The following is a 20576-nucleotide window of genomic DNA, read 5'->3' as shown; positions in this document are numbered from 1 at the left end:
ATAGTCTATAGTTGTATGTTGAAAATTGTGCCTGTGTGCAAGCTGAATTATGCATTAGAATTATATTTTGTCTTTTAGTTTTGTGTGTGTGTGTGTGTGTGTGTGTGTGTGTGTGTGTGTGTGTGTGTGTGTAGAGTTGGATGGATGGAAATGGGTACATATAGATCATCCATCATCTTTAAGTTGTGTATATATAGAAAAATATATTAAGGTAAAAAAACTACATATATAAGTAAAAATGTTTTTACCTTTAATATAAAATTAACATATTTTGGTATATATTCACATTTCTTTTAAGATAGCAGACCGCAATTAGGATTTTTAAATGCAACTAAAAAGATTCCATTTAAAAAAATTAATAAGTTTTGAATTGTGTACACACATAATATAAGCAAAAGTGCTTTATAACATTTTTAGAAAATATTAGAGTAAAACATTGTATTTTATTGTATGTATATGTATTGTGTATTTTATTATATGTATAAATTTGTATAATTTTATTATATGAAAATATAAATATTATTTATTTTCAATTATTCATCCCGACAAGTGGAATTTTTAAATCCAACTAAATGAGGAAATGTTTTGTTTTTCAAAAGGTGTTTTATAAATATATATAAAAAAATGTAAGTAATATTTAATGTATAATTTTTTACATGTGATATTTATATATTTATAGAATTTTATTTTTAAAGAATGCAAGTGGGATTTTTAAACGCAGCTAAATGAGGAAAGACTAAGTGAAAATAAAAAGCCACAACAGTAATGAAAAAAAAAAAACAATTTGATTAAAAAAACCACTAAAATTTATTTAAAAAAAGTTAATTATACAAGGAGATTATTTCCCTTTTCAGTAAATTGTAGATCTGTTACATATTAAGTCTGTAAAAGAGTCACCAGTAATGTTTTCAGAGAAATCGTTCCATTTCTAAATTGACCGTGGAAAAACTAATTTGACATGCTCTGAATTAGGGTGTGTTTTCGAAGTAAAACATGAAGTCATGCATTTTATTGACCGAGAAACCACAGGATATAGTCTTTTTTCCCATTTAACAATTGACAGATTAAAAAGGTTATGTGACGTCTAAATTGAGCTCAATGTCACATCTATCCATCCATACAACAAGTAACAAGTACAGAAATAAAATAGTAAAAATTACTTTGACATTGTCAATGTTTTAGGCACTTTCTGTGTTTTAGTCATCAAAAGACTGAATATTGAATTGAAAGCCTCATGTTGCAGTTTTTCTTTCGAGTTGTGGTGTTTCCAGGCGGAACGTTCAAGAACGTGACGCGCACGTCTCCCGGAAATCCTGTATAATTCAACCAATCCGATGACTGCTTCGAAACTCCTGAAGTGTTTCCACTTTTGTGTGCCATATGCATCAGACGTTTAGCCAACGGTCCGTGGGCGTGACGTCTGAGGCCGAGACTACTTGCTCACCAATGGATCCTCTGGAGTGAATGGGTGCCGTCAGAATGAGAGTCCAAACAGCTGATTCAAAAACAACGGTGTTTGATCTGTGCATGTTTCTCTCCTGATTCAGACAATATGACTTCTTCATTGGAGGAAGCATAATTATGGATAGAGGAGTCATATTTGAGCTGAAAGTGACCATTTAAAGTTAAAATAACAATGTTGGATTTGTTTCTTAAAAACACGCAGCTTTTCGCTTCACAAGATGTTTACTGATGGACTGGACTGGTGTGGATTTCTTGTGGATTATTGCGATGTTTTTATCAGCTGTTTGGACTCATTCTGACGGCACCCATTTAGAGGTCTGCATTCCCGCGGGACCCGACCATGACATTGTCAATGTTTTAGGCACTTTCTGTGTTTTAGTCATCAAAAGACTGAATATTGAATTGAAAGCCTCATGTTGCAGTTTTTCTTTCGAGTTGTCGTATATCTTTGCTCTGTTATTAACTGGTTATATCTGTTCACGTTGCCAGGTCCAGCAGTAGCCTGCAGCAGACGCCAGTCCACAGAGCGCCGCACACCATGTCTACATTCCTGATTGCACATGATATCTCGTCTTAACTTGAATCCACACCCTCATACTGTCCGCTCAAACCTGGGGGCTGTGGATATTTGAGCTGTTGTTTTTATTATTTTCCTAATATTGTTTACATAATATTGTTGATGATGGTTTTTGGGACCTCAATAAAAATGTTAAATAAAAAAAGGTTTCTGTTCCTTTTATTCATGTTGTAGTTACTGTGTAGTATTATTGTAGATGAGTTTGTTTCTTCATCAGAACAGATTCGGAGAAATGTAGCATTCCATCACTTGCTCACTAGTCTCGCGTAGCCAGACCTTCAGACTGACAGCTGAAGGTCTGGAATCCATGGCAGCTTTCATTGGCCAAGGCCCGCCCATGAGACATGTCAAACAACCAATCACAGTTCGTTTCGTTCATCGTCACGTTTCGGGGCGTGGAATTGTAAACACGACGACTTTCTTCTTTCGTGAGGGGGTTTGGCGTCGCGGCATCTTTGTTTCCAGGCGGAACGTTCAAGAACGTGACGCGCACGTCTCCCGGAAATCCTGTATAATTCAACCAATCCGATGACTGCTTCGAAACTCCTGAAGTGTTTCCACTTTTGTGTGCCATATGCAGCAGACGTTTAGCCAACGGTCCGTGGGCGTGACGTCTGAGGCCGAGACTACTTGCTCACCAATGGATCCTCTGGAGTGAATGGGTGCCGTCAGAATGAGAGTCCAAACAGCTGATTCAAAAACAACGGTGTTTGATCTGTGCATGTTTCTCTCCTGATTCAGACAATATGACTTCTTCATTGGAGGAAGCATAATTATGGATAGAGGAGTCATATTTGAGCTGAAAGTGACCATTTAAAGTTAAAATAACAATGTTGGATTTGTTTCTTAAAAAAATAGCTAATAGGCTATTTTTGTACAACCTACATTTTTATTTATTTTTTCTCTCTGCGACACTTTTTCCTATTGTGTTGTCAATGGTAAACGAATTGTATCCTGACTATTAGACGAATATATAGACGAATAAAAATAAATACAATTTTTGTACAACATTTTTATTTTCTCTGACACTTTTTTTTCCTACTGTGTTGCATAAAATATTAGGCTAAACTGATTTTGTGTCTTAAGATAATTCATACAAATTCAAGTCAAAGTCAATAAATTCAAGACTCTTGACAAGACGAATAAAATAACATACAATTTTGTGCAGAATACACTTTTATTTGTCAGCCTATCTCTCTTTCTTTCAGTAGCGGAAATTTAAATGTGAGATTCTGGAAACGAAATCTAAATTTAGCGGGAACGGTCGGGTCGGGAAGAAAATTATTCGGGTGAACAAAGAGTGAATATATAGCGGGAGCGGGACTAAAAAAAAAACTCTACACCCATTCACTGCAGAGGATCCATTGGTGAGCAAGCGATGTAATGCTACATTTATCCAAATCTGTTCTGAAGAAGAAACTACAAATTGCATATGAGAGCTGATAAAGGATTTTATTAAATTGCTAGTTTCAGCAGTTTGATGCATCTGCATTCACTGACACAAATTTCAAAAGAAAGTTTCATTTCTATTCAAATTCACTTCACCATCTTGCACTTACAATATCAACATGTCTCCGTAATCCTGAATCTCCTACTGATCTTCTAATTCATAAAATGTGATAACGTAAAATGTGAGATCTGCAGCTATTTCAATGAATCTGAAAATAGCCTCCTCTTCTTCAAAAACGCATTTGCCTAAGAAATGTTTTAAATCTGTGCCATTTAATCTTCACCATCCCTATCCACCTTGACATCAATCCAAATCCATGGACCTCCAAAACCCCTCAAACTGATTCTGAAAACATCAACACAATCCAATCTCAGAGTCACTCTTCTGGACCGGTGGCCTCGCCCTCATCATCCTCATCCTCTCTTCCAGAGATGTTCTGATTCATGCGGGACAGCAGCAGAGGAAGATTTATTAGACTGGTGTTTTCCTCTTCATCATCATCATCATCATCATCATCTTTAGGAGGGTAGAAGCGACGAGCCTTGGCCACAAAATCCTCAGCAGCGTCCAGATAGATCAGCCGGTCCTGAGCCAAAAAAAAAAAAAACTATAAAAAAATTGTTTTTTCAAAAATGGTAAGCGGAAATATTTCTTGATCACAAAATCAGCATATTAGAACGATTTCTGAAAGATCATGTGACTGAAAAATTAAGCTTTGTAATCAGAGGAATAAACCACATTTCTAAATATATTAAACAGAATACTGTTATTTTAAATCATTATATTACTGTTTTTACTGTATTTTTGAGCAAATTAATGTAGCCTTGGTGAGAAAAAAATCTTTTCTGTAAAATGAAACCCTTAAATAAATGTAAAATCAACATAAAATGAAGATAATAATAATATTATTATTATTATTATTATTGTTGTTGTTGTTATTAGGCTCATTGTGGGCTTATGTCACTTTTTGGGTGACTTGACCTCTATGTTTCTGTAATAAGACAAATGTGACAAATAACAGGATTACGGTTTATATTTCATTTATCTTTCCTATGTTTATTAATATATTTTGGTATTTGATATATGACTGTCCTGGAGTTGGCAAAAAGGCACTATATAAATAAACATTAACAACAACAATAATAATAATAATCTCAGAGTCACTCTTCTGGACCGGTGGCCTCGCCCTCATCATCCTCATCCTCTCTTCCAGAGATGTTCTGATTCATGCGGGACAGCAGCAGAGGAAGATTTATTAGACTGGTGTTTTCCTCTTCATCATCATCATCATCATCATCATCTTGAGGAGGGTAGAAGCGACGAGCCTTGGCCACAAAATCCTCAGCAGCGTCCAGATAGATCAGCCGGTCCTGAGCCAAACATAAATATTAGAGGTCAAAGTGAGGTAGGAGAAGTCTGTCTATCTCAAGCATGTTTTTAGATGAGATATATAATTTTTTTTATTAAATCTCACCGACGACCTAATTAATATTTTAAAATATGCAAGTAATTCATCATTATATCAAATGTGTGCACATAACCAGTGTTATTTTAGAATCACTGAGACATTATTCTAGTTTTCCACATTTTAAATCCGTTTACATTTTTATTGAGTTTAACTTTAGTTAAACTAATTGTTTTGTCATTTTTATTAGTTTTTGTTTAATGTCTATATAGTTTTTATTGGCATTTCAGTTTTAGTTTTATTTATATTAAAGGGGTCTTATGATGCGATTTAAAATTTTTCCTTTCTCTTTGGAGTGTTACAAGCTCTTGGTGCATAAAGAAGATCTGTAAAGTTGCAAAGACTAAAGTCTCAAATTCAAAGAGATATTCTTTATAAACGTTAAGAGTCAGCCACGCCTACCTAAAACGCCTCGTTCTAACACGCCCCCACATATCTTTTTGGGTGACTTGACCTCTATGTTTCTGTAATAAGACAAATGTGACAAATAACAGGATTACGGTTTATATTTCATTTATCTTTCCTATGTTTATTAATATATTTTGGTATTTGATATATGACTGTCCTGCAGTTGGCAAAAAGGCACTATATAAATAAACATTAACAACAACAATAATAATAATAATATAATAATATATAATTATATAATAATAATAATAATAATTATTATTATTATGTTGGCTACCCCCTGGCTGTATTTATAAATCACTAAAACAACAAGGTTTTATATCGCTATCTATCTATCTATCTATCTATCTATAGGGCTATATATGAATCAATTTGAAGAAAACAAAAAAGTTTAATAAATAAATAAGGCTCAATATGGACTTTGGTAATTTCAGACGTCATATCTACCTGTGATATTATTTAGCGTGTTAATCATACTGTGTAATTTGACATTAGAGCATGGCATCTGTGTTTAATTACGGCTGGTATTCAAATGCAAATGTTCTGTGCATGTCACACCTGAAGAGTGCGGTCGTCGTCTCTCTCGGAGTGGGAGGGGTCTCCGGGTCTGTCTTAAACGCGGCTTGTGTACTGCATCATCACTGTGTCTGACACGCGACTCTGTTGCCCTTTCGGGCTTGAACTGATGGTAAAACTAAGGACATTATTAACTGTCTTGATATTAACTTTGAAAGCTGATGCTCGCGATTATAGTAAGGGGCCTTACATTTCCGACGCGTGCTTGCAGTGTTCGGCCAATCACAATATGCACTGGGTCAGCTGGCCAATCAGAGCAGACTGCGCTTGTCAAAGGAGGGGGCTTTGTTGAAAACGAGGTGTTTGAGAGAGGCGGGGCATAGAGGACCTACAATAATGTACAGTATTTGAAAAATAATGTGTTTTTTGAACATTAAAGCATGTCAACATATTCTGTTACACCAAATACACAAAATAATGATCTTTAAAATAGCATCATATGACCCCTTTAATTCAAGTTAACTTGAAAAATAAGAAAAGTTGCCTTGGCAACAAACTGAAATAATTTTTAGTTTTTAAATAAGATTTTAATTTCAGTTGACATTTATTTCAAGTCACAAAAATGTTTCAAGGTTTATCATTTTAGTTTTTTACATCTTCATTTATGCCCAAACCACCTCGCTTTGAATAGAAAGGAGAAATACACATTTGTAGTAATATTCACTTCTGCTGTAGACTGTTATTGATTGCTCATACTTGTCGTTTGAGATGCTCACCAGGATGAAGAGGTATCTCTCGGGTGGAGACTCTTTGCTGCTGAATATGGACGTCTCTGTGTGGAGGGTCTTGTAGCAGGCTGCGGGCGACCGCTGCGTTTCTCATGCGGTCATATGATGCGGTGGCAGACACAGTCAGCAGAGACTCGGCTTCAGCCATGAACCCTGAGAGAAGAAACCCAGCATCTCAATGACAGACTGTCCCTGAATCACTGGAACATCATCTCTGACACGTCATCTCTCACCCAGATTCTCCAGGATCATCTTCCATTTATCTCGCACCTCTCTCCTCATGTCTCTCATGGCCTCGATGTCGATGCTCAAACGCCGGTAGCCCTGCAGGACAGAAGACACGACAGGACTCAACTGAACCATCAAAACTCACGAGCTCATACCTACAAATACCTTACTTTAGTTGTACTTAACTGGGATAGATTTTAATATTGGAAAAATGACAGAAATATGAGGATTCCGATTTTTTTTTTATGCAACCTTTCTTGTTTATTTCTATATTTTTTTCTGTTTATACACATACATACCGGGTTCGTTCCACAGGTTGGTCTCTTGGTCCCGCCTTTTTTTCGCCTCGCGATCGAAATATTCCAACGTGTCGTGACTGACACAAACACAAACAAAATGTAAAAATACTGTCACCATACGAGGACGTCGAGCCTCGAAACTGCCACGAAAAACTGTAAAAATCTGAATTAGTGTGTTTGATATTACTTTGTAATTAGCAGTCAAACCGTTTCTTTAAAAAAAAAAATGGTATGTTTTTTTTTTCTGTCAGGCAGCGAAAATATTGGACCAAAGGAAAAGCAGAAGTACGTTGAACTGTGAGTTATGAATTACATATTTATGAATTTATTTCCACATGTTGTAATAGAGTTAAAGAGTTAGTAGCTGTTGAAACGTGTAGTATGTAAGTTTATACTTGTAGCTTAGTTTGAACCAAAGTAGCTAACGTAATTTGCTAAAATTGTCCTGTAAAAATAATATGAAAGAAAGCAGAAACTCAAACCATCAATAGTCAGACATGATTTAAAAACAAACCAACCCCACATCTCCTAAGTAATACCTAAGTAAATGTCTCTTTTCGTCCTCCTCATTATCATCCTCACAGCAGCAGCAACAGCAGAATCGTATACAGAACTTCTTGAAGGCGGCACCCATCCTCAAAATACAAAACTAGAAGATGGAGAAAAAGAAGTCCAAGTTCACAAGACGAGTGTTAAAAAGCACATCTGCCTCTCCAAGAGACTAAAGGTGAGATTTCTGAAGAAGATGAATATAAAACAAACAAACAAACAAAAAAAATCTTCTTGCCTTTGTTCAGGCTGTCACAGTCATATGTGTTTCTCCAGGTATTTTTTTTAGAAGAAAATAGTGTAATGTATTGCTTTGTTGTAACTTACCCCAGAAACTTCTGGCGAAATGCTGAATCCATCAATTCAGGTCTAAACACAGGTTTTCGTATTCAGAAGTGAAGCATCTTTCGGGGCCCAGAGAGCGACTAAAACATTTCAGCCTCTCTCTAGAATGAATAACATCACAGTTTAGTCATGAGTCTGAGCCGCGTAACCTGAGGCCATCACAGACCTCTAAATAAAGCCACTCGTCCTACAGCCCCAAAACACAAATGTGCTTTTACCTCTGAATGTTTTCAACAGTCGGTTTCGCATTGCGTATCCAGAACTTCATGCAATTTTAAATGGTTATAGTGAAAATGAAGCAGGTTTGAAGTGAAAAGACTGAGTGATTACATAACACTGTTGCTTCATATTATTATGAAAACCAATAATCCTAAACCTCCTGCTCTCATTTCATGGAAAACCTCATGTGCTCCCTGGCAAAATAATCAAACCAATAAATACCAGATTTGAGAAGCATATAACAGCAGGTCAGTGTTATTTTAGTAGTATTATTTATAAAAACTGTTACAGTTATTATTAATATTTCGATTTAGCATTTATTTGTATATTTCAGTTTTCATTTAGTAATTGTATGCATTTTGTATTAGTTATGTTTAATAATATTTTGGTTTAATTTATTATTCTTTTTTTTTATTTTAGTTTTTAAATATTTCCAGTTAATATTTTCAGTGCGATAATGTAAAATTATTTCATTTGTAATTTTTTTTCGTTTAGGTTTTTCGTCTAATATTAATATTATTTTTTCATATTTTCAGCAAGTGAAATCCAGAGGTAGTGTAACATTTTGTCAGATTGATGTCTCTTCTGAAATACAAGACAAAATACTAAATGCACAGATTTTCTCTTTTTTTTTTCCTTTACCTATTTTTTTTGCCAGCTGTCAAGTATTATAAAAGAGTAAGAATTTCTGTCTGAAGTTTGTAGTGACAAAAACCCAGAATTAAACACGTATGCATTTTGCTTTGCATATATAAGATGTGTAATTAAATTTTACAGTCCTTAAGGAGTAACAAATCTCACATCTACTGCATCATTTTGGTTTGATCAATGTGGCTGAAAGTTTGTTTGAAAGTAAGACAAACCTGCAAATGTGTACAAAGATCACTGATAATGTAACTGAACATTAATATATGAACCAGCAAAATTCCAAGCATCTGAATTTATATGAGAAAGAAAGAGGGAACGAGAGAAGTGTTTGATGTGTGATACTCATGTGAGAGTCTCATAGGCTGTGTCCCATCACATGGCGGGCTGAGCACAGCGTACTCTGCCAGAGGCTTTTCACTTAAGAAACATAATACAAATAATCCTTGTGATCATGTCAGGATGTTTTTAAAGAAAGAGAAGGGGAAAAGAGCAAATATGTTTATTACATTATTATAGATATCTATAACAAAAAAAATATTTGGACACAAAGCTACACTTTTAAATGTCTGAATGTCATTGCATTAGATCAAATATCAAACCAGTTTATATCAACTAAAGGTAATGTTCAAGCAAAACATTTCACAATATTTTTTATTTTTAGGTTTGATATAACACCAGATATATATGTTCACAATAAAAACAATTCTTTCTAGTTGTCATTTCAGTTCATATCATGGGTTAAAGTGAAATTATATTAATATATATTAATTTATATATGTGAATGTTTTTTGTTTTTTTTTCCCTGACACTTATTGCAATGTAAATATATTTTCTGGTGTATCTGATTCTATTAAAAATGCTTGGCTTTGTTTTTTTTGCCATCAAAACAAATACAAAATATTAATGTATTATATTTTAATGCCATTTCAGACTTTCAAAAGTGTTGTTTAAGTGTTTATTCACTTTTGGGGGTCATTGTTTAATTAACTATAAATCTGAAACAGGAAACACATCCAGTATAAACTGTTAGTTTTATTAAATGTTGATTCTTCATTTAAAAAAAATAAAAAATCATGATTTTTTTGAGTAACATGCCAAAATTCTGTATAGCTTCATATTACTGTAAATCAGTATAAAAATATAATTTACACAGAACCTGAATCATGAGTGAAGTGAACTGCAAAATGCTCTGCACAAACAAATGTGGTTACAGTCCATAGAGGCCAAAAAAGGTGTTCAGATACAAAATACATCTAATTAATGAAAGCAACTTGTGATTTCAGTGAGGGAAACTGTAACAAAGGCACACAAGTACAAGCCAAGAAGGCTGCAAAACAAAGTACAGAACATGACTGTTTAAAAAGATCAACATCATTCATGCTATCACTGATAAACTAACTACAACATGTGCCTTCCCTTAAAAGAAAGCCCAATGTTTCCTCTCTGTTAAAACCAATAAGTATTTTGCTTGCTTCAAGGCAACTAATGTAAGACACATTCACATTTCTATTAAGAGAGAATATAAATCAAACAACCGGTGACTATGCCTTAGTTTCCTGTTTATAAATCGCTATGCCCTGTATGAATGTGGTAAACATGAGTGCATAACAAAAAAACTTTGACAGTAATGCTCTGTGAGAAAACAAACTGACATGCAATAAAGAAAGAAGAGAAAAAGAATGCACGCATTTTAACACAAGGCCCATTTCAGATAGATTTTGAGCTGCTTTGAACCAGTTCTTACAGAATAAAACCAAGCGCAAATGTTTGCTTTTTTGTTGCATCATGTTTTATACAAATAGCTTGGGTCCTAGTTAACCGGTTATGCTGATTTAAGATGTAACTGTATACTCAAAATCTTAACCGTTTACATTATTAAACAAATGATCATACACATGGCAGGACGCTGATCTATGCTACAGATGAATGCATTTACTTTTAATAATCTAATACAGCAATGTTTGGCCACAAGAGCCAAACCATAATAAGAACTAAAACAATAATTATAATTAGTATGAATGTGTGTACATGTTCAATTAAGGCATAAGTAAAAGCAGCAAGGGAAAGCACAGTGTATTTGGCTCAGAATAAAGAAACCATCCTAGCCTTCAGTCCTGTTCACTAGAGGGACAACAGTGGTTTTAGGCCTAATCCATTTCCCCTGATCTCTTATACACCACAAGCTGCTCTCTGATAACTTCCTGTTCATGTTTCCAGCTCTTGTGGGGTTTGACAGTATGAGTTATGACCTCGTGTCCATGTGCTGCAGTAGTACATCTATATAAACGTTCAGCCGAAGTTTCCTAGGCGCAGACAGCCGTAACAACCTCCCGCCAGTCAAACGCAATGCTGTATCTCCTCATGGCAGTTGTGGCTTGAATATGGCACAGTGTAATTTGAAGTTACCACGATGTAAACTGTGGCTGGATAAAGAGTCGAAGCCAGAGATCACCGGTAGGAGACGTAGACTTCGTTTATACGCTGCCTGAGATGAGACATGAACTCGAACATGGTGGCGGCCAGTGACTGGTGGATGAGGTAACGTGGGAGGCGACCCTGTTTGAAGAAAAGTAACAAAAAAAAAAATATATATTTATATATTATTCAAAATATATTCATATTAAAAAAATGTATTATTATTTCATTACATATTTTGAAAATGAGCAGTCTGCGCACAAATTACTGCTATGGTTGAAAAGGTAGTCAGTTGCTAGGGTGTTTTGGTAAATTTGCAGATTTTCAACCAGATAATATCAGTAGTATAAGTACATGAACAATGTGAATTTTAACTGCGTCAAGAGACCCTCTATTATTAACAACGTAAAACGCGTCATCTGACAAACTTTTGAAGGCTCCAAGGCTTTTGTGAAAACTACAGGTCGTATTTCTGCATTTTTGTATTCCCACTAAGTTTGTGACGGTGAGAAAATTTTCCCACCGGTTAATCGACGTGTGACAACACTGATAATACCGGTATCACCATGGGGGCAGGGGCGTGCCCTCTTTTCCTCCGATTTTAAATAGCTTGTAAAAGCGGCGTGCACATTTTACTTTCACTTTCAAATAGCGGCAATTCGGCGTCAATTGCTTGAATGCAACAACAAAATACAACGTCAAACTCACTTTAGCCTATATATAAAACATAGAACTTTTATTAACAAAACCAATAAAAATACACCATGCTATAGATAGGGCAGGCTATACAACGGTATCACCGTCAGCACCGTCTATCGCGGCAAGCCTAATTCCCACTCACAGATAGTCTGATTGAGTCTAGTGCAATTATGGGTGTTGAAGTTGCCACAATGAAGTTGTGTACTACTTTTTTGCCACAGCCACATTCTCCGTTTTCTATGGAAGCTTGTTTCCGCCACTGAATAACAAAAAAAAGGTAATTCCGACTTTCTAGTTCACAATTCTAAAAAATTTTCCCACACAATTGCGAGTTCACATCTCATAATTCTGACTTTTTTTGATTTACAGTTACGAGTTACAAAGTTGGAATTGCATGATATAAATTCACAAATGTAAAAAAAATATTAGAATTGTGATATGATTTTTTCCCCCAGAATTGGACATTATAACTTGCAAGTTTAGATTTCACAATTCTGAGAAAAGAGGTCAGTAATGTGGGATAAAACTCTCAATTGCAAGAAAAAGTCAGAATTGAGAGAATTTCAAGTAAAAAAAAAAACTTGCAATTGTGTTTACATCTCTTGCAATTCAGAGCAACAACAAAAAAAAAATCACAATTATAATTTTTTTAATTTATTTTTTTAGTCTGTGTATTCCTTTGTTTTTTTTATTAACTGGTCCAAATCAAAAGAGCCAAGTCCCAAATTTCTAGATATGGTTCAACAATTTTAATGGTTGCCAATTTTAATATCCATCAGACAAAAATCATAAATCTAAACGCTTCAAAATGTTATAGCACACATCTCAACAAATTGCATGATGTCTGTAACACAAATGGTGCAGGATGACTTTATAATGAAGTTAACTTAATGTTATAGGGTTTTTCAAATCTCCAAATATTCCAAAAATACTTGCATTTAAAAACACCTAATTAAAAACTCTCATTATTTGAATGTGTTTAAATGGCAGTAACTGCAGCTCTTACCTTAAGGTCTGTATTGAGGACCCAGATGAAGGTGCAAACTGAAGGATTACTGCTAGATTTCAACACAACAAATCCACCAGGACCATTTTCCCCTCTGAGAGAGAGAGAGAGAGAGAGAGAGTTCAGTTTACAGCTTTAAGTTCTCCATTTTTATTGGCTGACGAAGCAAAACGCTTTGCATTCAAGCAGACCTGACGTAGCGACTGTGAGGGGGTTTACTGCTGTGATTGGTGGCCATTCCTGCAGAGATGTAGCAGTCTCTCCTGCGTTCCACCCGACGAACGTTGACAAAGTCCCTGAAGATCAAGAACGTAAAAAACAGACACAGTTGGAACTCTTTGACTTCTCAATAATTAGTACAGCCAAAAATGATAAAAAAAAAAAGCTCTGTTTTTACATGTTAAACAGACTATAAGCAACGATTCGTAAGCACTCTCTCACCTGGGAGACACGACACCTCCAGCGGCTCCTGCAGAAACATCATATGACACCATTGTGTTGTCATCCACTCGCTGTAAAATCTGTAGACAGATAAAAAAAAACAACACAGAGAGAACATTACCTGTAATGACAGAGTGTATGCAGGACACTTAGAAACAGCTTCTTCATGGCTGTTTCAATGATTAAAAGCTCAAAACCATCCCACAAAAACACCCATCTTATTTGTCAGCTTCGTAGTGTTTCATTTATGACCTTTTTAATGGGAACAATAGGAATGGATTCAAATTTGGGTCATCTGCATAAATATCACCCTGTCAAAGCACACCTGTTGTGTGCCAGGTCAAAAGAAGACCCATTTAACTTATTTAACTTAAATACATTTAGTTCTCCATTATGCAATAACATCCAGTGACTAACAAATGATTATTTGATCGGAAAAACATAAGCATCCATCATAAAAGGTAAATTGAAGTAAATATAAATATACACAACTATTTGGAGTTAAAAATTTTGTTTCGAAAGTTTTTTTTTTTTTTTTTTAGGAAGGATGGAATAAACTGATCAAAAGTGACAGTAATAGACATTTATACTGTTATAAAACAATATTTTTTAAATAAATGCTTTTTAACTTTTAAGAATCCTGACAAAAATGTATGACAGTTTCCACAAAAATATTAAGTAGCACAACTTTTTTCAAAATCGATCAGCAAATCAGCATATTATAATGATTTCAGAAGGATTATGTGACACTTAGGACTAGGGGTGTAACGGTACACAAACTTGATAGTTCGGTATGCACCTCGGTTTTGACGCCACAGTTCGGTATGGTTTCGGTACAGCATAAATTCAAATACAATTAAAAATTTCTTCGGTATAAAAATCCCTCATTTTTAACTATAATAATCGACACTCAAATTAAAAATTTGTATTCAAACATGTAAATTGCACATAATGCAGTTTTTAAATTAACTTCTAAATTATACAATTTCTATTTGTAGTTGAAATCATCATTTACACAGTGGCTGTCATAACTTGTTTCATAAAATATATTTTTAAGCATACATTAAATTATTAAGACATCACTAACAGGTAAAGTCAAATATAATGAATTATATAGTCTAATATTTTGCAAAATGCTCTTCTCTAGACTTCATTTCTCAAGCAAATAGCGAGCTGTGGGCACTGATGACTTGCCTGAGGTAAATGAAATGCTACGGTGCATTTTGTTTTAATGATGCATCTTTCCGCAATTGAAACACTGATTGAGCGATTACATGAGATTTTAATTCATGTTTGTTTCATGTTAAAACTAGTAGTAAAGATGAAGGGATGGTCGTGCTCCCTCGCGCTCCGTGCTGCCGTTAGAACTGAGGCTTCTATACAGCGATCCGTCTCGCCACATCAAAGAGTGCCAAAACGGCATGTATTGTCTGAATTTCCTGAAAAAAAGGGAATGATTTGTTTGGTACACATGCGTTACACCCCTACTTAGGACTAAAGTAATGATGCTGAAAAATCAACTTTGCATCACAGGAATAAACTGAATTTGAAACTCTATTCACATAGAAAATAGTTATTTTAAATAGTTATAATATTTCACAATATAACTGTATTTTTGCTAAATGCAGCCTTGGTGAGCATAATAAAGCAATAAGCCCCAAGAAGCCATGGTTTACAATGAATTTATAACAGCTAAGGGGCGTTGTTAAAACCCCCTTAGCTGTTATAAATTCACTGTAAACCATGGCTTCACGGGGCTTATTGCTTTTATAAAATGGTTATTCCATATATGTAGTAAGGTTTCACAAAATAAAACAGCAAATAAAGTGTAATGATATTAATAAAAACAGTATTCCACCAAACAATGTAGTTCCTCAGAATCAGTTGTGGTTGCCGAGCATCACACAAATGTAAACAAAGGTGTATGTTTGTTGAGTAATTTACAACAGCTTCGAACGTGGCTCAGCCAATCAGAATCAAGGACCGGTACTATCCGTTTTATAAGAGACTTTTGAACGGTACTGTACTATATATATATTTTTTTTTATACATTTTTTTTGTACATTTTGAAGTGCACATGTGTCTTAACTATTAACACATGCCTCACACCCACATGTGTTTCAGCTGTCATTAATGGAGGCTGTGAGTATGTGTACCTGACAAACAGACACTGTTCTGTTCCACTGCACCATCTTCTCCGGCTGCAAAATGACCTCCTGATACACCAGCTCTGCGGTACACTGCAAGAGCGCCTAAAACACCCAAAACACAGGTCAGTGACTGATTTTGTATATATGAACCAACATAAAGTCACATAAAGCCTCATAATACAGAGGGAACATACCTTTAAAATAAACGTTTTCCCATGGAACGGGATTTCAAGAGTATATACTGCATCGCCCAGCTCCTAAGAATTAAAACATATCATATTAAACCACTAACAAAACCAGAAACAAATAAAGACTGCAAGCATGGAGGTCTACACACATTAGTTTTCTCAAACTTCCAGTTTTCCTCTTGTGTCAGTATCTGTTCCACCACAGCCATGGCCTCCCGTCCCTGTCGTATAAACTGCTTGTCCTTAAAAGCAAGTGATTGGACAAAGTGATCTGCTGTGCTTTTTATGAAATAAACGGTTCTTATTACTTTCGGACATACAGAAATTGTCATTTTCAAACATTTCTTCCATCCAAACATAATGAAAAGGAAGAAAATAAGCATATGATTACTTGTTCTGTTAGTTCTATCCTGCCGAGACCCTCTTCATCAAGGTCTTCATCCGAACCTACAGGACAAACACAAACATTAGGCGGGAAATAAAGCAAAAACAGACAATGAGTTGCATTAGAAAGAAAGTGAATGGCATTACCTGCCAGGGACTCCGGCGGGGAGTAAAACTGTCCGTCAGACACGGGTCTAGGACAGATCAGAGGGGCCGGCTCACACGCGGCATTAACTGCTGCCAGATACGCTGCAGGAGATGAGAAAACGACAGATCATCAATGTAGTGGGAGGACTTTCCCAAATATCAGTGACAGTCTGAGTGTGCAACTCTAGAACAAAGCAGAGCATGTTTCCCTTCCCACAGCTTTAAGTAATGTGACTTTACATGACCACAACACTATTAAAACGACAAAAAGGGATTTTTCTTTTCCTCTTTTGAATGGGCTTTGAAACTAAAAAGCCAAACTGACTTGCTCTGAAGTGATTACGTCTATGATGTCACAACCATAAACGTATTAACATATGATCCGCATTCGCATATAAGTTCAGTATTTTATCATACATCTAGGATGTTTTTACTAATCTCACAAGAAAAAATGTCAGCCATTCGTAATTTCTTAATTCACATTTTTTGAAGGTACAGATGCAAAAAACTTCTACTTCAAACTGCTTAATTCTAACAGCCTTAGAGAGAGTAGAAAAGGTCATGAAAAAACAGAAAAAAAAAAAAAAAAAGTTACTTGGAAAAAAAACTTGACTAATATTATAGGTCACCTTCAGGGAAAAATAAAATAAAATAAAATAAAATAATAAAGACCAGAAAAGAAATAACCTGCCATAAACCTTCTGCTATTTTCAAGTTATAAATTCCATAAACATTAACAAAATGCATTATATTAGACTTATAAGTATGTTATTGACATATAATTCATATTGAGATTATATGCATTTTATGAGACTTATAAGTATGTTATTGACAAATAATGGAATATTTTAGCTTTGGAGGATGGCTTTATGACTAATTTGTCATCTATAAAACATGCCCTATGAACAAATGCTGTTATTAATGACTTGTGTCAGTTCAATACAGCCCTGAATTTTCTTATTGTAAAAAGCTCTCTCACCTCTCTCATCTTCTGCTTCCTGTGTGAGAACTTTGAAATCCAGGAACCAGGTTTCCAACCAAGCCACCACAAACGAGGTGATGGGAAGAACGTAACCAAAAGCATTCTGACTAAACAACTGAGAAAAACAAGAGGGATCTACAACGTCCTACACCTATTTCTATTATCACAGCAATATAATAAAACCGATGAGGAATTCAGAGAGCTGCTAGTGGTCTCTCTGAGGAACAAACACTATGACTTCCCTTAAATGAAGATAAATATTCAAATAGTTTGGTTAGGAAGACAAAACATGAACTAGCTTACATCTGACCAGATTACTTTGGCGATGAGGAAGGCGCTGGTCACCAGAGTAGTGATCTGAGAATGGAGAAAGAAAAAAAAAAAGACAATGATCATATCCAAGCCTTTAAAAGTCATATTTCACCACAAATATGAAAAGAAAAATATTGTAATTATTATTATCATTTTCTATAATGTTTACAGAAAATGCAAATATTGAGATTTATATAGGCTGAGGTCTTTCTTACCGCAATAACCCACCAATGTCTCAATCGAAACGCAGCATAACCAAGCTGCAAACACAGAAACCTAAACACAGCTAAAAGCTGGTCGGCAACAAGCAAAGGAGAAAAAGAGAGATTATTGCTTAGAAAATAATAATGACTGTTCAGTGCTGATTCTTAGTAAATATAAGAGAGTTTCAGCGTGTTTCTAGGATGACATCACTATTTTTGCAGGTATGACAGCAGCTTCAATAAATAATGAGGCCATTTTAATACCCCAAATTCACCCAAAACTTGCTTGTACAAGAAATGCTGTAGAGGACGACTACATCTATTGAGGTCACATGCTAAAGTGGGTGACAGTAGCGAGACAGAAACCGTGTGAATCGCAATTTCTCACACCTCATGCTCTAGAAGCTTTAAATAAACAGACTAATGCTTTATCAAACAGAAAATAAAACCCCAAAACTGGAACGGTTTAATGATTAATATTTTATACAGTCAAGTGTGTGTTTGCGTGTTCATGACAAAGACTTCATCAGAGAGATCATATCAAACCAATAGTGTAGAGCAGTCAGTTATAAAAATGATAAATTTTATTATCAACAAGTAACAAGGCTTTCGCTTTATGATACTTACAAAGATATCAAAGAAAGATGACTTGAAGTTGTAGTGAACAACCTCATTCTCAAGACTGGTCCATATACTCTTACTGATCTGAGAGAGACAGAGAGAAAGGCAAATCATGCATCCTTTCCTATAATATTTCATTGAAAACCTTAAAATGCACATAAATGTACTGTTTTATACGTCACACGCTAAAGATACATATTAAATTACAAAAAAAAAAGTTTATGTACATAATATTATTATTATTAATTCTTTCCATAAATAGGCTACAAAACGGCATAATAAATATGTTTTAACCATTTATATTTTTAAGTAAAAATATGTGTATGCGTACTTATATAAAATATTTATTTGCACATTTATCTCAATTTTCACATTTTCTTTTTGATGTAGTATAATATATAATTTATTTATGTACATAAATTTGTATTACTGTTTTCCATAAATAGGCTACAAAACTATATAAATAGTCTTTCATTTTATTAAACTATATAAATAGTTTGGTATTAAATGTTTTTAACCATATGTTTTATAAAGTAAATACAGTACATGTTAGGGCTGTGCAATATATCGAAATTATCGAAATATCGCAAATGTACATATCGCAATATGCATATCGCTACGGCTTGCAATATTTGGGGCCATGAACAAAATGGAAAATAGAGAGAAAATCACTCACTGCTTTTACCTAAATAACTTTTGTAGCTTAAATAAGAATCAGTGCATATTGAATTCAAAGAGTAAATACTAAGCAGTGTTTTATTTTTCCTTTTTATTATTCAGTTCCTAAACTCATGTTAAAATGATTACACTAATGTTAAAATGACATTTTTATGTAATGCTAGGGTAAAACACTACCGTTCACTTTCAGAAGTTGTTGTAGGGGTGCTTTCTTCTCACAAAAAGTGAAACATGTATGCTAGTTATATTAGAATCAGAATATGTATCAGTCTTGATACATACATACATACAAATAACCATATATATATGACACAAGATCGTTATAGAAGTTCACAGAACTGACTCGGCAACAGTTGAGTAAAACTGTTTCATCTGAGCATGTGGCACTTTAAGCATTATCGTATTGCATATCGAATATCGCATTATTTAATGAGTTATCGCATATTTCTTCAATATCGCACAGCCCTAGTACATGTGTATGTGCAGTTAAATATTTATTTACAGATTTATCTGAAATATCTGTATTATCTTTTTGATTGTTTTATTGTTTATTATTTTATTATAAAAAATGCTAAAATGATAAAAGTTAAAAATATATTTAATATACAAATTTCACACGCCTCTATTTTCATCAGAGGAAGTGAAAAGGGCACGTACAATCAACTGTAAAATTCACACCACACGACTATGGGCCAAGTTAAAAAGGAAGTACACACTGAACGACAGAGAAAAATTAATAGCATTGGGCAAGACGACAGTTTGGAAGCACAAAATAAAAACTCACATTTAATTCAATGATCCAGAGCAGAGTGATGAAGAGGAGGTCAAACGTAACGAAGAGGCAGAACGTTCGACGTACGTCTGAGAAGGCTTTCCTCTCTCCCGGGGGCAGCGGGGGGTAGTACGGGGAGGGAAGGGAGAGGGAATACGAGGCGTTCAAAGAAGCAATGGCTGGAAGACTTCCCCCCAACTCGCTGTAGTCCACGCCGCTCGGCATAACTAATGCAGCTGGAGCACATCCCCTAAACCAGAGACGGAAAGACAATTAAACAGTCAAACAAACAAACATGCTTTATCTGGCTCTTATGCAATCAGATACTGCAATTATACACAGACTGAAAGCACAGTGAGCAATCCAACAAGATCTAATCAAGCAGCCTTTGACCATTTTTAAAGCCGGTCTAAAGTCATGGCTTAACAAAAGCATTCCCTATGTAGTGTATCTGATTGTATATGTATACTGTTTATGTACATATAATATGTAATCTGCGTTTGATGATCATATAAATGTGTTGTGAATGTACACATTCTGTGATGCACTAAAATTGTTGATTTATATAGTCAGTGTCACCATGTTTGCATTAACTAGGTTGAATGTTGAATGAATAAGAGTA

At 34.8% G+C, this 20576-nt stretch overlaps 3 protein-coding genes and 1 long non-coding RNA gene across 5 annotated transcripts in view; 1 reads left to right on the top strand and 3 right to left on the bottom strand.

Annotated features, from left to right (window-relative positions):
- Positions 1–2203, top strand: part of LOC107727705 (chromodomain-helicase-DNA-binding protein 4-like) — a 29056-nt gene extending 26853 nt beyond the window's left edge. The window contains exon 37 of the mRNA XM_016537659.1: positions 1954–2203. Coding sequence (XP_016393145.1) covers positions 1954–1965 — 12 coding nt within the window. The 3' untranslated portion in view covers positions 1966–2203. The remainder of the gene's footprint in view (positions 1–1953) is intronic.
- A 2447-nt stretch (positions 2204–4650) lies between these two features.
- LOC107727704 (melanoregulin-like) lies at positions 4651–7031 on the bottom strand. Its single transcript, XM_016537658.1, has 3 exons — positions 6902–7031; positions 6657–6821; positions 4651–4861 (listed from the first exon to the last, which is right to left on the bottom strand). Exons 1-3 carry the CDS (start codon positions 7029–7031, stop codon positions 4833–4835), a joined length of 324 nt encoding a protein of 107 aa, XP_016393144.1. The 3' UTR covers positions 4651–4832.
- Positions 7032–7200: 169 nt separating this feature from the next.
- On the bottom strand, positions 7201–8304 carry LOC107727713 (uncharacterized). Its single transcript, XR_001638387.1, has 3 exons — positions 8072–8304; positions 7735–7844; positions 7201–7272 (listed from the first exon to the last, which is right to left on the bottom strand). It is a non-coding gene; the product is annotated as an uncharacterized LOC107727713 (long non-coding RNA).
- A 1698-nt stretch (positions 8305–10002) lies between these two features.
- The window catches only part of stard3 (StAR related lipid transfer domain containing 3), an 11628-nt gene continuing 1054 nt past the window's right edge, over positions 10003–20576 (bottom strand). For both annotated transcript variants that reach the window (XM_016537692.1, XM_016537693.1), the window contains exons 2-15: positions 19967–20204; positions 18511–18588; positions 17896–17973; positions 17672–17725; positions 17366–17483; positions 16387–16488; positions 16247–16302; positions 16005–16097; positions 15862–15924; positions 15674–15769; positions 13518–13597; positions 13268–13372; positions 13077–13170; positions 10003–11512 (exon numbers count right to left, since the gene is read on the bottom strand). In XM_016537692.1, the coding sequence (XP_016393178.1) occupies positions 11405–11512; positions 13077–13170; positions 13268–13372; positions 13518–13597; positions 15674–15769; positions 15862–15924; positions 16005–16097; positions 16247–16302; positions 16387–16488; positions 17366–17483; positions 17672–17725; positions 17896–17973; positions 18511–18588; positions 19967–20179 (1338 nt within the window). In that variant the 5' untranslated portion in view covers positions 20180–20204 and the 3' untranslated portion in view covers positions 10003–11404. The remainder of the gene's footprint in view (positions 11513–13076; positions 13171–13267; positions 13373–13517; positions 13598–15673; positions 15770–15861; positions 15925–16004; positions 16098–16246; positions 16303–16386; positions 16489–17365; positions 17484–17671; positions 17726–17895; positions 17974–18510; positions 18589–19966; positions 20205–20576) is intronic.

The sequence above is a fragment of the Sinocyclocheilus rhinocerous genome, unplaced genomic scaffold (assembly GCF_001515625.1).
Source record: "Sinocyclocheilus rhinocerous isolate Xijiao unplaced genomic scaffold, SAMN03320098_v1.1 scaffold1028, whole genome shotgun sequence".
Taxonomy (NCBI): domain Eukaryota; kingdom Metazoa; phylum Chordata; class Actinopteri; order Cypriniformes; family Cyprinidae; genus Sinocyclocheilus; species Sinocyclocheilus rhinocerous.
The sequence above is the reverse complement of the archived record's forward strand: the minus strand, read 5'-3'. Positions and strand labels throughout refer to the sequence as shown.

Bases quoted from the DNA above. Each gene is read 5' to 3' on its own strand.
- LOC107727704 (XM_016537658.1), bottom strand. From the start codon at position 7,031: ATGGTTCAGTTGAGTCCTGTCGTGTCTTCTGTCCTGCAGGGCTACCGG. The intron at 6,822-6,901 runs GTGAGAGATGAC...TTCTTCTCTCAG, and splicing joins GATGATCCTGGAGAATCTGG to GGTTCATGGCTGAAGCCGAG. The intron at 4,862-6,656 runs GTGAGCATCTCA...TGTTTGGCTCAG, and splicing joins AGAGATACCTCTTCATCCTG to GACCGGCTGATCTATCTGGA.